General features: G+C 48.0%; 1 protein-coding gene across 1 annotated transcript in view; it reads left to right on the top strand.

The window, feature by feature from the left end:
* Nucleotides 1-16,696, top strand: part of MPIG6B (megakaryocyte and platelet inhibitory receptor G6b) — a 130,353-nt gene extending 113,657 nt beyond the window's left edge. The window contains exon 7 of the mRNA XM_069635161.1: nt 16,078-16,696. Coding sequence (XP_069491262.1) covers nt 16,078-16,194 — 117 coding nt within the window. The 3' untranslated portion in view covers nt 16,195-16,696. The remainder of the gene's footprint in view (nt 1-16,077) is intronic.
* Nucleotides 16,697-17,168: the final 472 nt, after the last annotated feature.

Here is a 17,168-nt window from a genome sequence, read left to right as displayed (position 1 = left end):
GATAATGAGGGTTTAATCACTGCTCTCCATGGTGAGAGATGTGACAAGCTCATGTTGTAGCACCTGTTTCCCATCACTGCCTTGGCTGAGCATCACAGCACAGTGCTGCCTTCTGCATGCCACTTCCTCAGTTTGGGCAGGTTTAAGCCCTGCCGGACTGCTGGCTGGCTCTGCCACTGGTCCCATGAGAAACCGGGAATGTGCTGCCACCTGTGGCACCCATTTAAAGCAGGGTCGCCAGAAGCCGCGCCGCAAGGTCACAACGCTGGGGGAGAGCGCTGCCAAAGGAAGTGACTGTCACAAAATGGACAATGAAGTGTTGGCATTCACCAACGAGAACCCCCATTTGCATCATGAGCGTTGATGGTAATGAAGTTCAGGTGATGGCGGGCTCCTGCTCAGGTCTCATCGTGGTGCCTCTGGATGTGTACAAGAAGAGGATGCTCCAAGGCAAAGCATCCCTGTCAAAACTGTGAACCTTAAGCCCACAGTGTTTAGAGGCACCTGTGCAGACTGTTTTATGATACAAACAAGGCACCGTTGACTTTAAGTGGTGCATGAAAGGTGCATTTTGTGAGCATGGCCCGGCCTTCCTCGGGTGGCACGAGGAACCTCCATCCCTGAAGCACAGAACAGGTAATGAATGTGGGTAACGGAACATAAAAGATGCAAAGATGTGCCCTTGAAAGGAGTATGATGTGTGAAGAGAGTCCTGCACAAAGTGCAACTATGCCAGGGAAGGCACCCCAGGCAAACAAATAGTCAGACTAATACCAGCAACTGCCAGGTAGACCCCCAAAGACCTAGTATGGGAAGTGGAAGCAGAAAGAACCATCGAACTGGAATGGCTGAGTCCAGTCGTCCTCTTCGGGAAAGCAAATTCCAATGAAGTGCGAATCAGCATGGACCGACGGCCTCAACAGAGTTCACTTCCAAGTATCCCAGAGCTATTACTCATGCTGAACAATGCCCCAGTGTTCACCAAGCACAACATGAAGGAATGCTTAATAGATCACTACATTCCTTTGAGACCTCTCAGAGAATAAGGCAAAATTCATTTCTAACTTCTCAGAAGAACTAGAATCTATGGGACTGGGTTCAGCTGGATATGATATGATAGTTTATTTATATAGCGCCTATACACAATGTGCTTCAAAGCACTTCAAGGCAAGGTAGGGAACAAGGGAAAATACAATGACATTCGTACAGGCCATGAACAACAAGAATGTGAAATTAATTATCGTACTCTCGGCCTGACAACATTTCAGATAGTGCAAGAGCTAAAACACAGATGGGAAGGAAATGGGAAACAGACAGGCGACTACCGTACTATGCCTGACAACATTTCTGGGAGAGCCGGAGATTAAAAAGAGGTGAGGGAGGGGGAGGAGAAAGGCGGGAGATGAACAAAACAAGCGACAATCGTACAAGGCCTCATAACATTTCAGATAGTGCTTGAGGGGCAGGGAACAAGTAAGGTAGAGGGGAGGAGACAAACATGTGTTGCTATCATACTAGGTCCAGGGACAATTCTGATAGAGTAAGTACATAGAAGAAAGTAAGGGGAGAAGGGGAGGAGGTAGAAAAAGGGAGAAAGGGGAAGGAGGAGAGAACAGAGAGTAAGCAGTCAAAAAGAGTGGAGAGGCAAGAGAGTAGAGGGAATACAATTGCAGAAGTCAGTAGTAACACATAATGTTGCAAGCCTGGATACAAGATGAAGATGGGAACAGCATGATTCAGGGCCACCATGAGTACAAGATGCAAAGGAAGTCCAGCATGAGAGGTGAGACAGGGTGACACTGAATCAATGAAGTTCATAAAAGTCAAATCCAGCATTGGCCACAAGACGGTGATGGTGAAACCAGAATGTATCAGGACAGACTCCTGCAGAAGTAGGCTGGAGGGAGAGGGGGAGCAGGCTAGAAGAATTAAGGACAGGGAGCATCTGCTGTAGTCAGGCCCAACCTCTCCTAGACCATCTGACCCCAAGCTGGACACATGCATCACACTGGATGCCAATGTGCAGGAAATTGAACCAGCCTTACCACAGAAGAAGAAGAACACAGACACGAGAACATAAGTACACTGGCCTCCAAGGCTCATCAGCACCCAAAAGGTACCACTCTGTAGTTCAAAGAGAAATGTGGGCCTGTGTGTGGGCAGCCTTGCAATATGGAACACACACATAGGGGCTGCAACTTCCACATCCCGATGGACCAAAAACCCCCATTGTACATGTTGAATACAGTTGGCACCAAGTCATCCACACGGAGATTGGCAAAGCTTGCAGTGAAACTACAAGAGTACAGTTTCACTGTTGAACAGGTCACAGAGTGTAGGAACAGCCAAGATGACTGTGAAGAGGAAGTGTGGAGTATCGTCCCCACTCCAGTTGCCCCCCTCCCATTACCTATTGAGTTCACACCAAAGAATGTGACGTGTGAAGAACAGTTAAATCAGCTGAGAGCATCACATGGGCTCTGCCCAGTACCTATCAGTATAACAGCACCTATTAATATACCTACACCTAAGAAAACCTGGACAGTGAGGTATCCATTAAAAAAGCCATATCTACATTCTAAACAATATGACGGTTGTTTGAATAAAATACCTGAAGAAGCAAAGAAGATAATGAAGGAAGATGAATGGTGACATCATAAGAAATCAGACTGACGCACAAATAGAAGATATGACGACCAGAGAATGCTGACAAGAGACGAAATACTAAGGATAAGTGACGTCTTGAGCCTAAGGGTAAGAAGTTGATGTAAAAATGAAGAAACTAATGCCACATACATGTTATGTTATGTTATGTTATGTTATGTTATGTTATGTTATGTTATGTTAATGGTACTTGTATAGCGCACTGTCACCAACGGAATTGGCCCCCAGGCGCTCTGGAGGATCTGTAAATGAGAAGGTGGGATGGGTTAGTAAGGTGAAGACGGCGTAGGATAGTCGGAGGAGTGGTGTACTGCTGGCAGCTTCAACTCGGTAGACACCGGGTGCTGAGCTTTGGTGCGAGTATTGTATCGGTGTCAGTCCGCACGTGCTTTACATGATGAAGATATTTAGTTAGTTTAACGTGTACAGATGCAAGTAACTGCAAGAGGCAAAGAAATTGTGAAGCTGGCTTATGCTTAATAGTTAATAGATTGTGGCAAGCTCCAAAGTTTGCAAGTATATACATCAAGAAGCACTTTATGTATGAATGCAAGTCCACTACGCATATGAGCAGAATTGAACAAAGGTTAATAAAGGCCTCAGATGGAGGGTGTCACAGCAAGAAAATCGAGAATCAAGACAGAACAAAACTCAGCTAAAGGATGACCATGCCGAGAAGCCAAGGTCTTATCTGGCTGGAATAGGTCTACATTGGATACAATTAAGGAGAGAAAAGAACACAGGATCCTGTCCAGGAAGGTCAAGAGGAGCCACAGATGTCAGAGAACTGATAGAATTAAATCAAATATATAAAAAGACACGCAGAAAAGCTGATTTCATGGTGTCCAGTCACGTGACAAAGGCAGGCTGGAAGGGTGAAACCTTCACACCTACGCATTGGATCCCCGTCATGTCCATACTCCTTGAAAGTTCTCAGAGCACAGAGTAGACTCAAGGACAAACTACAAAGCAGTAATTGACACATGACCACTGAGGTGATGATTGATTGTAGCATAATTGGTGAGAAGCTGGGGTGCAGACAAGCTTCTCTGCACCTGATTGTTCTTTCTGTGTGCTGCTAGACGTAGGTGGGAAGGTATGAGTGGGGTTGATGCCAACCCAATCATAGTGGACCATGTAATCTAGGGTCCTATAGTGAGCAGAGCCAATGGGACGTCGTACTTTTAGTGACGTTCATAGTGGCCATTTTGAAGTTGCCCCACCTGACATTTATTATCCAATCTCTGCTCCCCGTTACCATATACAGATATAGTGCCTATGCTAAGTTACCTCCTATAACCAATCACGTTGCATGTTAGGTTTTTAAGATTGTAACATAGAATGACGTTAGTACATGCGCAGGTTGTACATCAGCAATGACAAGTTTCTGCTCAGAGTCCCTTTGCCAAACTATTGAGTTGTCATAATTATTTGATGCAAGAGTACGAATCTGCATCCCAATCTATCTCGAGGGTGCTGCTACTCATCTTAAAGGGCTGTTTGGAGATCATCCAGTTCAACTGCATATTGTGTCGTCCCTGTAAGCAACTGGCAGCAACCACATTCCCACATTCCTAACTGACGACCGTGTAGTGGCCTCGCTTGAAGGCATTGCGAGTGAAGGTGGGACATTCAACATAACGACTGTGTAGTGGCCTGGCTTGAAGGCATTGCGAGTGAAGGTGGGACATTCAACATAACGACTGTGTAGTGGCCTGGCTGGAAGACATTGCCACTGATGAAGGCGAGACGTTAAATAGGATGACCCTGTAGTGACCTCACCAGAAGACATTGGCAATGATGAGTGTGGGACGTTAAATAGGACGACCCTCTAGGGGCCACGCTGGAAGACTTTGGCAGTGATGAAGGTGGGGTGATAAATAGGAATGACCGTGTAGTGGCCCGCTGGAAGACATTGGCAGTGTTAAGGGTGGGATGATAAATAGGATGACCGTGTAGTGGCCTCGCTGGAAGACTTTGGCAGTGATGAAGGTGGGGTGATAAATAGGAATGCCCGTGTAGTGGCCCACTGGAAGACATTGGCAGTGTTAAGGGTGGGATGGTAAATAGGATGACCGTGTAGTGGCCTCGCTGGAAGACTTTGGCAGTGATGAAGGTGGGATGACAAATAGGAATGTCCATGTAGTGGCCCACTGGAAGACATTGGCAGTGTTAAGGGTTGGATGTGGGATGATAAATATGATGACCGTGTAGTGGCCTTGCTGGAAGACATTGTCAGTGTTAAGGGTGGGATGATAAATAGGATGACCCTGTAGTGGCCTCGCTGGAAGACATTGCCAGTGGTAAGGGTGGGATGATAAATAGAGTGACCCTGTAGTGGCCTCCCCGGAAGACATTGGCAGTGATGAGGGTGTGACGTTAAATAGGATGATCCAGTAGTGGTCTCGATGGAAGACATTGCCAGTGATGAAGGTGGGATGACAAATAGGAATGACTGTGTAGTGGCCCACTGGAAGACATTGGCAGTGTTAAGGGTGGGATGATAAATAGGATGACCCTGTAATGGCCTCGCTGGAAGACATTGGCAGTGTTAAGGGTGGGATGATAAATAGGATGACCCTGTAGTGGCCTCGCTTGAAGACATTGCCAGTGGTAAGGGTGGGATGATAAATAGGATGACCCTATAGTGGCCTCCCCGGAAGACATTGGCAGTGATGAGGGTGTGACGTTAAATAGGATGATCCAGTAGTGGTCTCGCTGGAAGACATTGCCAGTGATGAGGGTAGGATGTTATAAAGTATGACCCTGTAGGGGCCTCACTGGAGGATATTGTCAGTGATGAAGGTGGGACGTTAAATAGGATGACCCTGTAGTGGCCGTGCTAGAAGACATTGCCAGTGATGAGGGTGGGATGTTATAAAGGATGACCCTGTAGTGGTCTCACAGGAAGACATTGGCAGTGATGAAGGTGGGACATTATAAAGGATGACCCTGTAGTGGCCTCACTGGAGGAAATTGGCAGTGATGAAGGGGGATGTTATAAAGGATGACCCTGTAGTGGTCTCGCTGGAAGACATTGCCAGTGATGAAGGTGGGACGTTAAATAGGATGGTCTGTAAACAGAGTGGGGTTTTTGTTGCCAGATCATAGGATGGTCCTGTGGATGACCCTGTAGTGGCCTCGCTGGAAGACATTGCCAGTGATGAGGGTGGGGCGTTATAAAGGACGACCCTGTAGTGGCCTCGCTGGGAGACATTGCCAGTGATGAAGGTGGGACGTTAAATGGGACGACCCTGTAGTGGCCTCACTGGGAGACATTGCCAGTGATGAGGGTGGGACGTTATAAAGGATGACCCTGTAGTGGCCTCGCTGGGAGACATTGCTAGTGACGAAGGTGGGACGTTAAATGGGACGACCCTGTAGTGGCCTTGTTTGGAGACATTGCCAGTGATGAAGGTGGGACGTTAAATGGGACGACCTGTAGTGGCCTCGCTGGGAGACATTGCCAGTGATGAGGGTGGGGCGTTATAAAGGATGACCCTGTAGTGGCCTTGTTGGAAGACATTGCCAGTGATGAAGGTGGGATGTTAAATGGGACGACCCTGTAGTGGCCTCGCTGGGAGACATTGCCAGTGATGAAGGTGGGACGTTGAATGGGACGCCCCTGTAGTGGCCTCGCTGGGAGACATTGCCAGTGATGAGGGTGGGGCGTTATAAAGGATGACCCTGTAGTGGCCTTGTTGGGAGACATTGCCAGTGATGAAGGTGGGACGTTAAATGGGACGACCCTGTAGTGGCCTCGCTGGGAGACATTGCCAGTGATGAGGGTGGGGCGTTATAAAGGACGACCCTGTAGTGGCCTCGCTGGGAGACATTGCCAGTGATGAGGGTGGGACGTTAAATGGGACGACCCTGTAGTGGCCTCACTGGGAGACATTGCCAGTGATGAGGGTGGGACGTTATAAAGGATGACCCTGTAGTGGCCTCGCTGGGAGACATTGCCAGTGATGAAGGTGGGACGTTAAATGAAAGATAACGGATCGAGGCAATGTCTGCAGATGAAGCTCTACAGCAAGTTCAGACATCTATAGTTGATGGGTGACCATATAAACATTGCCTTCTCTGACCTCTACTGCCTTTCAGGAAATGTATCCCCGATCCCTATGTAACGAAACAGGCGTAATTCAGAGGTGACCAATTGCCATTGTCAAGGCGCATGAAGGATATCCAGGATGCACGCTCAGCAAACACAGAACTAGACAAGCATGCTGGAGGCCAAAGGTGGACGATGACATGGAGAGAGTGGATGAGGAGCACAGTGACTATCTCACTGGAAACAATAAGTTACGTGCCACGCAAGCATCATTGGAGGGTATGGCAAGTCCAGAAGCATCATCGGACAAGGCAGGACTGGATATTATATGTCCCCCTGGATCCGAGGGACTCCGACAGCCTCTACCGCACGGTGGATCATCGCTCCAGGTGGAGAGAGCTTCACGCTATCCCTGATATGGCCCCAGTAACTGTGATTGGAGCCTTGAGAGACATTTCCAGAAGGGAAAGTGTCCTGAGAGAGGTGGTGAGGGAACATTTAATTCAGCTGGAGTCCTATGAAAGGACAGCTCTCTTCAAGGAATGTAATGCCACATCACTAAAGGCTTCCTCGTACCACTCGTAGCCCAATGGACAAGTGGGAATGGCCAACAGGTTCCTCAAAGGGAGTTCAAGCCGGCGGTGGATTCAAGCAAAGACCCTACATTGATTGTCCTGGATGCAGTAGCAGTCACCAGACTGACACCCAGGATGGGGGTACCACTGTTCCAAGAAACGTGGGCCGCTCCAGCTCAATTGCCTAGTTGTTGGCCATCAAAGAGACCAGCGAAGTATCAGTAGAAGACATATTAGAGAGTGTAAAGAGGAAAGATGTTAAAGAATAGCGTCTCCAGGGCCAACGGCATGCTGTTAATACCCCGGATATACCACCCGGCGAATGGTGCAAGGTGAACTTTACTGCAGGTACCGAGGTACCCTCTGTAGGTACATTCCACCACTTAAAGTGATCACAGTTGGAAAGAGCTTCATTCTCACCAAAGACCTTAGAGTCCGGAATGTGGAAAAAGTAGCTGCCTACGAAAGGAAGTTCAACTTTGACTAAGCGCACAGGGTAGCGAACGAAATCAAGGGCGTCCCAATTGTCACATCGGAGACTCCATTGAGACGGACACAATAAGGGATTTGATCCAGGTGGGAACGGCATCCCATCACAGAGCATTGAGAATCCTGGATTGAGAGAACATAGTACTCCCAGGGTGGACCCGTGTGAGGTGACCTCCAATGGCTCAACCCTGTCAGGGTGTGGGGGGTGAGAAGAACCCCAGAAAAGCTCTGAAAATGTGAACTATTTGGGCAGGGCACTTACTACATTCACTTCTGTAGACGAGGAGTATGTAGTATGAGAAACCGCACAGCGTCCCGCTTCCGGGTCACGTGTTAATGTGGAGTGCTGGGATGCGAGCAAGCTGGAGAGGCAGCAGCACGCACTTGAGCGGGCGTTCTGGTTCAAGGCGGCTGTAGCAGAATTGGTGTGGGCCAGCCCACATCCCTGGGCCCGCAAGCCTTGAGGTGTAGATCAGTGCTTCCATTTCTAAATAAATTCATGCTTGAAATGACGACTAGAGCGAGTTCCCCAGCACTGGCTTTGTCGTTTGCAAGCTTTGGTTTTTACCATTGTCACAGGGGGGCTGCAATGGCTCTGGGAGAGGATGGCTTTATTTTTGAAGGGGGTGTCGTCCCAATTAATGCTGTGATTCTTTCAAAACCCTCCTCGGATGAGGTGATTTTCAGGGCTTATCTGTGGGTGCAAAGAGCTCCAACGGTTAGGTTCCGACAGTCCCACTCATTGCATCGCACATTGGGTCGCCCAATGAGGTTGCCATTCCTTCATCCGAATTTTTAAGTGGGTACGTGCTTAAAGGCCTGATTCCGCAGGTATCCAGGTCCTCGAGCATGCAGCCTTAGTAAACCACGCAGAGTGTCTTGAATTCGATGATTTGTGCCACAACCCCTTTCAGCTTCCTGTTTGACCATTCCCTACCCCATAAGCTCAAGACCACCACCAACATGCAACATTCCAAAAAGGCTACGCTGAATCCTACTCCCCTGCAGTGATCCGGCCACTTCTCTGCGCACCACTTCCTGTTCCTGTACAAGCCAAACCCACCTGCTCCCAAAGCATCTGGGTCCCCAGGAAGCCACATGGACACCCCACTGTACTCCTTCAGAAATGGAAGCTACACCTTGAGGTCCTCTCTCACCACTGTGGCGAGTCAGAAGGAGGACACAGACTCTCAAGAGGTCCTGATCTACAATCTTTTATTAAAGTAATGATATCACTTTCCCTATGTCTATGGATGGTCCCCGCCTATCTTACTAAGGTGCTCGTTCATCAGTCGTGAATGTCCAAAGAAATGCATCCGCTGTCCAAAACGACCCTAACTGACCCTACCGTAAATAAAGTAACTTAAGTTACGAGAATGACTCCCTTCTCCTGAAGTACTTCTAGTACCAATCTCTAATTTACAATTTGCAAATAGTATCTTGTGACTTCATGTATTAGTCTCTTCAGTTCCCAGAGGAAAACCTTGAGCTTTTTCTTGACCTGGACGTCCTTTTGGCCGCCTCCTCTCAGTAGAGACGTCATCGTGCCCTTTTGAGGGAATATGATCCTTAGTGGTTTTCACTCTTAATCGCCTTTCCCGGTGTAACATATACCGCTCTAGCAGATGTTAAAGGTCAATATCGGTCTGTAATTCATTGGGTCATGCCTGTCCCCGTGCTTAAATATCGGAATTACCAGTGATCACTTCCAGGAAGGGTTCATAGGTCCCTGTGACGTATTAATGGTCATTAAAAAAAGCCTAAACATATCAGATGGAATGAGAGATATGCAGCACGGTATAAGAACAGTATCTAAGGTCCACTGATTACACAGACCTCTATGATGTGTCTATGTAGACGCATAATTGTCAACCTTGTTCCAGTGCAGAGTCCCCGTGATGGCATACGAATGCGTAGTAGCATAATTACAGCACCTACTTTCTGTTTTAGCTTGTGAGAAGGCATTCCTCCTACAGTGTTTCACTATTTAGAGGCTGAAACGTAGAGCCAGTAAATAACTGTTCATTGACACTGGAACCGCCGTGCGAAGAGAAGTGGGGGTGGAAAGAAGTAACGTGAAATTGTTCCGAATGTTTGCAATAGTGGAAGGGGAAGGTGACCGCGTAGAGCCGTGCTCATTCTGTTTGTTAAAACTGTAGCTATTGTTGAAGTGGAAGGGCAAGCAGAGGTGCACTTTGCCTTTTGGACAGCAGAGGGCAACCTAACACTGATGAATTGCATTAGATTAGCACAGAAACATATCTGAGAATTTTATATGTATAGATATTATAATAGTTCCAACTCTCCTGAGTCCCCTGATTCTGTATATGATTTACGGGTATAGACTCATGACAGTGGGCCTCATTACAAGTCTGACGGTAACCCTGACAGTGCTACCGGCGGGTTGCTGCTGGACTTGCAATATTTACCGGGGCCTGGCTCTTTAACATATTCGTCCCAGTAAAGTGAGCGTTCTGATTTAAAGGGGCATGATCCTTTCTCCTCATAGAACGATATCCTTTAGGAGTTTTTTTGTCCCAGTTCTGACAGTTCATTTTTTCTGATACTTTAAAACATCCCATGTAGGCCACAGTGTATTCAGCTGCAGGGATCTCCTCGCAGTCCTAGTCCCGACAGGGGGAGTCTCTCCCATTGAGGTCCCACTTGCCTCTACCCCTAGGGAGTGTCTGGCGGAGCAGGCTCACCTCCCTACCCTCACAAGGAAAGGCTCACCCTGGGGGGAGATGGGATGAATTCCCTCGATTCGTCATACCGCCCGACCATCTTACCCAATCAATCAATAGACTTTATTTAAAACAATAGAATTCTTATAAAAGTAAAACAACATATCTAAAAAACAATTACAACATAACACTAGAATACAACAGTAAAAAACAATCATAATAGGGGTTTTCAATAAAACCATAAATAGCACAGGATACACCTTTGCAAGGGAGAGAAAACAGAAACCTCTTAGCAGCATGTAGGGTTCTAATGTTGAACGTGGCGAGTGTGGGAAAGAGACACTTTCTCCACAAGTCGTTTACAATAGGACAGAAAAATGAGAAATGCATCAGGTCCTCCACAGAACCGCCATTACGGTGGCGAAATGGTGAAATGACCTGTTTTTATTCGCACTCCACCTGGCAGCTACAGAGGCTAATGGCAAACAGCTGTGAAGTCAAATAAAATGCCCCTATTGTGTGGATTCACAAACCAATGTGTGTAATTACCCATGCAGTATTGGGGACAATGTTCTAAAACGTGTTGTGCCAAATGCTTTACAAGCTCCTGGTTGTGGCGGCACGTCAACTATTTCCCCTGGATGTAGTCAGCATTCCCTGTACTCATATTGGCTGATGCTTCCTCAAAAAGCTCAATAAATGGCTTGCGAAAGCCCAACACAGCCAAATCTCCATTTATTGATTGTAGCCAGGGGCTACAATCACCAAGATGTGAAGCCAACAAGTCTTTAATAATCCAGTGCGTTAGGTGGTATTCAGTGCCACGGTTGCGCAACAGTCTCACCCAGAGTTAATGGTTTAAAGTTTAACATATCTGAAATAACACCCCAACCTGCCTACAGGTGCAACACATAGGTTGGAGCACCCCTTGAAACTTCAAACAGGCATCTAAAATAGTGGTTCTCTGTGTGTGGAATTTAGGCTACGGGGGAAGGACCCCATACTTAGCCCCCATAACTTGCTGTTGACATGGCGTTGGCAACGAAGACAGGTCGTATGGTATCCAGAGTGCAGCCACCCAGACCCTTGCTGGGCCCAAGTACTGTGCCACTAACGTGTGCATATGTCGTGGCACAATAGGACACCGGGGAGCCCCAAACCAAGACAACCTCGCCCTCTGATGCAGCAATCTGGGCCCCAACATTGAACAGGTAATGTTCCTGCAGAACACTCCTCCAGGCACTACCACCTTGCATGCAAAGTTCAGGTGCCTCCACAACTTTGGCAACTCCTTCCTCTGCACCACAGGGGCCGCCACTAGCAATTGCAGCAGCGTTATCACCTTCTCTCGCAGCAGCCTAGAACCCATAGCCATGGGGTCCAGCTCAGTGCCCAAGAATGTCAACACGCAAGTCAAATCATCATGGCCCCACACCCGAACATCCTTACTAAAGACACTGCCCGATCCATGCCAGCATAGGTCACCACACATTCCGCCCCCCGCGATGAAACCATTGACCGATGTCCCCTCTGGCCATGATAAATGATGTATTAGTCTAAAATCCCCGCCAACCTTATTTGGCAAAACTCCCTGCCGGAACAGAGCCAAATCCTTCCAAGGACAATCACTAAATGGGCCCTCCACTCTCCCTTCCGTAATTTACTTTCCAAATTCTCTGCCAACCTTCTCACCCCTCGACCCCAATGCTCCAATCTAAACCCAAATTGAAGCCCACCCTCCAGCAACTTCGCCCCTTCTCTGTCCGGGTAGAACTCCAACCTCTTCTTCAGCGGCCCTAGCTTAAGCTGCAGAGGGGCCTTTCCCACAATCCCCCTACGAATGCCCACTCCCTGGCAGCCCAAACCCCTATCAGCGACTGGGAAGCACAGAGTAAACGCGTACCGTCCCGCGCACCTGCTGCACTCATGCTTTAATTTGCACACTGCTCCAAAACATGCCACTTTGTTATAGACTGAACATGCCATAGCTTGCTGCCCCACCCCTTCCTGGGTGTGGCAGCTGAGAAAGGGCCGATAGGGCAAAGGCAGGCCGCTTGCATCGCTGGTGCCGGCTGCACCAGCTACTGTAGCCAGAGGCCCAGGTCCAGCTCTCCTCCAAACCACAATGTCCTCCTCCCACACCCCAGCCCTAAATTCCTCATCATGCCAGACTCATGTCACACCCCCCAATGCGCCTTGGTGTAAAGCACTCTACAAATCAATCAATCAATCAATCGATCAAATTAACAAATGCCTTCCGGATAACACCCAGATACTTAAATAGCGCCACGCACTGCTCCGGATATTTCTCACACTACACTCTGGCATATATAATAAAAGCGCATGTCCAATTCTCTATAGTCGCTGGTACCCTCGACCTCCTTGCCAACTCCCTTTCCTCCTCCATAGACCCCTCGTTAGCTTCCTCATGCCCATATACCATGCCCTTACCTTCCCCGGCTGCGCCACTTCCTTGTCCTTTCGCGTTCCACCTCCCTGTGAACGCCATCCTTCATTCTGCTCCTCCTCTTTCTCCAAATCCTGCCCCCACTGCTACCCCCACCTGCAGTGTATCTGACCCTGCATCCTCCTTGGGCCTCTCCCCATCCCACGTTTGCACCTCAATACCCACTTTCAATGTTATTCCTCCTGCCCTGCTCCTTACTCACTTGGCCGGTCTTACCCCTCGTTATACCAACCTCTCCCCATCCAACGAAGCCACCCATCCACATCACTGCCCCTTCCACCCCCATCACGTGGCCCAAAGCTGCCCTTTCTCACCTATTAGAAACCACGAGGCAGAGGCGTTGCTAGAGGGGGCTGAGGGGGTTATAGCCCAGATCTCTTCGATGTAGCCCCGGATAGAAGCTCAGGGGCTATAACCAAAAAACTAGCTCACAGAGTACCGGCAATCCCGACATTATCGTAGCCCCAGATCTTTTGCAGACCTAGCAACACCCCTGCCGGGAGGTCTTGCCCAACAAGGTGATCCTTCCAGCCAGGGATGGCGCTAGGCGTGTGCAGCATGTGTAGCTGAACCTGGCCCCGCTGACTCGCGAGGATAGCTCAGGGGCAACGTGCTCACCTTAGAAACAAGACGACGCAGAGCAACACAGGTTCAATCCCCGGGTCTGCACTTAGAAACCTCTGGTTATTAAGCACCTTATAAAAACCAATTACAAAATGACATAGGGCCCCTGTGCTGAGGGTGCCATTGAGTCCCTCTTCTTGTAGGCTGCAGCGTGGGCCATGTGCTCCGAGAACCTAAACGTGCTGCAGTGCACTCTGAGCGCACGGGCAGCACCGTTGCAGCATGCATGATGACAGGGAAGCTTGCCGGAATATCTTTCAAAAGTGGCTGTTCTACCTCAAGGTTTGGCTCCCTTTTGTTTCTTCTGGTGAGGCAACTTGTCACATCTCAACCTCTTGCTGTGAAGCTGGAGAGGCGCATGCCCCCCTCCCAGAAGCCCAATAGGCGCGGGGGGCCTCATAAGCACTGCTGATCACTTTCTTTCTTAAAGCAGAGCGTTTGAAGTGGGTGCAATTTACTATTGAGGGCCTATTTAAGAGACCATTGTTGTGTTAAGAACTGCAAAGGGGCATTTTTATTTTGAAAGCACATGCAAAGCAGCAGTTAGCTGCCTACAATCGGTGCCTTCCTCCAGTGCAATTAAATAAATTGCACAAAACGGTTTTAGCCATTTGCCTTATTACCACATGTTTATATTTACCAAGCCAAAAAGCGTTTAAGTAGAATGTAACATTTTCCTCACATTATGTATGAAGCCTGCAAGTGATAATAATATTATATGATAGTTTATTTATATAGCGCCTATACACAATGTGTTTCAAAGCGCTTCACGGCAAGGCAGGGAACAAGGTAAAATACAATGACATTCATACAGGCCATGAACAACAAGAATGTGAAATTAATTATCGTACTCTCGGCCTGACAACATTTCAGATAGTGCAAGAGCTAAAACACAGATAGGAAGGAAATGGGAAACAGACAGGCGACTACAGTACTATGCCTGACAACATTTCTGGGAGAGCCGGAGATTAAAAAGAGGTGAGGGAGGGGGAGGAGAAAGGCGGGAGAGGAACAAAACAAGCGACAATCGTACGAGGCCTCATGAAATTTCAGATAGTGCTGGAGGGGCAGGGAACAAGTAAGGTAGAGGGGAGGAGACAAACATGTGTTGTTATCATACTAGGTCCAGGGACAATTCTGATAGAGTAAGTGCATAGAAAAAAGTAAAGGAGGGCCGGAAGAGAGAAGGAGAAGGGAGAGGAGGAGAAAACAGAGTATAAAACTGAAGAAAGAAAAAAAAATATACATATATATATATATATATACATATACAACCTTGAAGCTGTATTTCTGTGAGGTGAGCCTTGAATATTTGCCCAGGATGTGACAAGAGGGGCTGTCATCCTGGAGACTGGAGGGGATATTTTCTCTGGTTCTGGCCCTGTACTGATTTTCAGGGCACAAGTCGATACATGTGGGTGGACAGCGTCCGCCCACTTTTTTCAACGGTTGGACGCAACCCTGGTTGTGTGTTTTCAAGGCTAGCCTTAAAAAAAATGTTTGCTTGCTCACGTTTTCAGCAACTAGGATTTCACAGCAGGTTGTCATGTTTCCAGTGCAGACGCTTACCCACAAGAACACATAAAAGTGCCAATAAAGTGCACGTCTCATGTTTGGATTTTGTTTTCTTTGGAATATTTCATTATAAATTGTTGGGCTTAAAGGGTGGGCACCTTTCATACTCTGCTAATGTATTTATTGGACATTCTCCTCTCTGATTATTTATGTACCTTTCTTTTATACCATCTTTTCGCTGCTGCCTACATACATAGTGGTCATTATCTTGTGATTTCACTTCCTGTGATGTCATGAAATGCAATTTAAGGGCCCCCCACTTAATTTGCTGCACTTGGCCCCACAAATCCTAGGGCCAGCCCTGCTCCCCTATCCCTCTGCACCGTCTCTTGCCCCCCCCCTTTATTTACTAAATATGCAACCACGCATCAGCAGGCTCTGCGGTATTTTCTATAAATTGGTAAAGTGCTGTCCCTTGCCCAAACATGTTGCCGCAGCTGTGCTCCAGTCACTCCCATCATATTAGAACGTGGGCACTGTGACAGCTCCACGCCAATGGCCACACTCACCTTAGAATGGGGGCGGTAAAATGTGGTCCGGGGGAGCACGTCAGAGTTCCACGCCACAATTCTATAGCCCTCATAGTCGAACCCTGGGAGCGTCAGCGGTGTTAAGTGCTTGCAATAGTCCCAGGTGAAGTGGCAGAGAAAAGGCTTGACATCCCGCAGTGAGCTTGGGTCGTGCAGTGTCCCTGAAGCGATTAAAATGTCCCCAGTCGATCGAAAACACGGGATGAAAGATGGGATTCAGGTGGAGTAACAGGTTGAAAGGTGTGCCCAGGGATAGAATATGAGGTGAGTGGGGTTGCAGGTTGGGAGGTAGGTGGGCACAGGTAAAAAGCCGGGTGTTACAGTGGTGGCAGGGGTTCCAGGGTGGGTGTGGAGTTGATTTGCTGGAGTTTGTGTTCCTCAGACCCTCTTATTTCTGTTTCCCCCCATTCTGCAGGGTAATGGGGAGGTCCACTACTGCCTCCTGGACTTCCACATGGCAGAGGAAAGGGCAGAGCCCCCCAGTGTGTCAGAGAACACCACCCTCTACTCAGAAGTATCGAGCAAGTCCTGAGAAGACCACCAGCCGCTTCTCCTCCAGCGCGAGCTACGACAGCCTTTTTACCAGGACCTCATTCCCACCTCCAGTGGGGAAGTGTCTTCGCAGTGAAGGAGCTATAACTGTTTGGGGCAGTCCTGGACCTTCTGGGGGGACTTGGTGCCTCTGCGAGAGCTATCATGAGGATGTGTAGGTGGCACACATCGTCCTGGCCGCTCCCAAAGCACCTCAAAGTGGGCCCTGCCCCAGCCCTGTGCCCCAAACCCTTCTTTTCACTTTGTTGCTTAAAAAAAATAAAACAAGGTATGGCTGTTTTACTTGTACCTGCAGCAGACCCACAAGAGTTCAGAAGAGGGACTTTTCTCAGAAAAATGTCATCTTTTATTAAGTGTTAATGTTTGAGGTATACGCCCTCAGATAGTACATATGCTTACAAAGCTTCAATTTAACTCCTCAATCTGTGTCTACTCCTTAGTAAATTGAATTTCAAAGTAAATATATATTTAAACTTTATAAAGGCAACTGGTTCATGATGTCTGCTTGCATGATGTTCATAAAACATGTTCATCTTGTTTTGTGGAATGCCAACTATTACGTGCATTATTGTGTCATAAAATGACGCACCGCAATGACTATTACCCAGACTGTCACGGGGGGGGGGGGGATTCTAATCTTGAAAGCCACACAACCGATGAACCAGCTTGGTGAGATCTCAAGTTGTCAGCTGTGAAATAATCATTCACTCCTGGCTTTTAGGCACACATCATATTGCATTCTGGTACTTGTAGTCCTGCATTCAGCTCTGCTGGATTTTGGAATTTTCATACAAAATGTGTGTGTTGATTACTTTTGGGCTGTCAATTCCATGCAAGCCCAGCTCCACACGGCAAAGTATGTGTGGGTGGTGCAATTGGGCACACACGGCTGCCACATACCTACACTTCTGTTGTCTCATTGCCATGGAAACCAAAACGTCAGGGTGCTCTGGT

This window comes from Ambystoma mexicanum, chromosome 13 (assembly GCF_040938575.1).
Source record: "Ambystoma mexicanum isolate Mex_15411 chromosome 13, UKY_AmexF1_1, whole genome shotgun sequence".
In the NCBI taxonomy this organism is placed as follows: Eukaryota; Metazoa; Chordata; class Amphibia; order Caudata; family Ambystomatidae; genus Ambystoma; species Ambystoma mexicanum.
The sequence above is the reverse complement of the archived record's forward strand: the minus strand, read 5'-3'. Positions and strand labels throughout refer to the sequence as shown.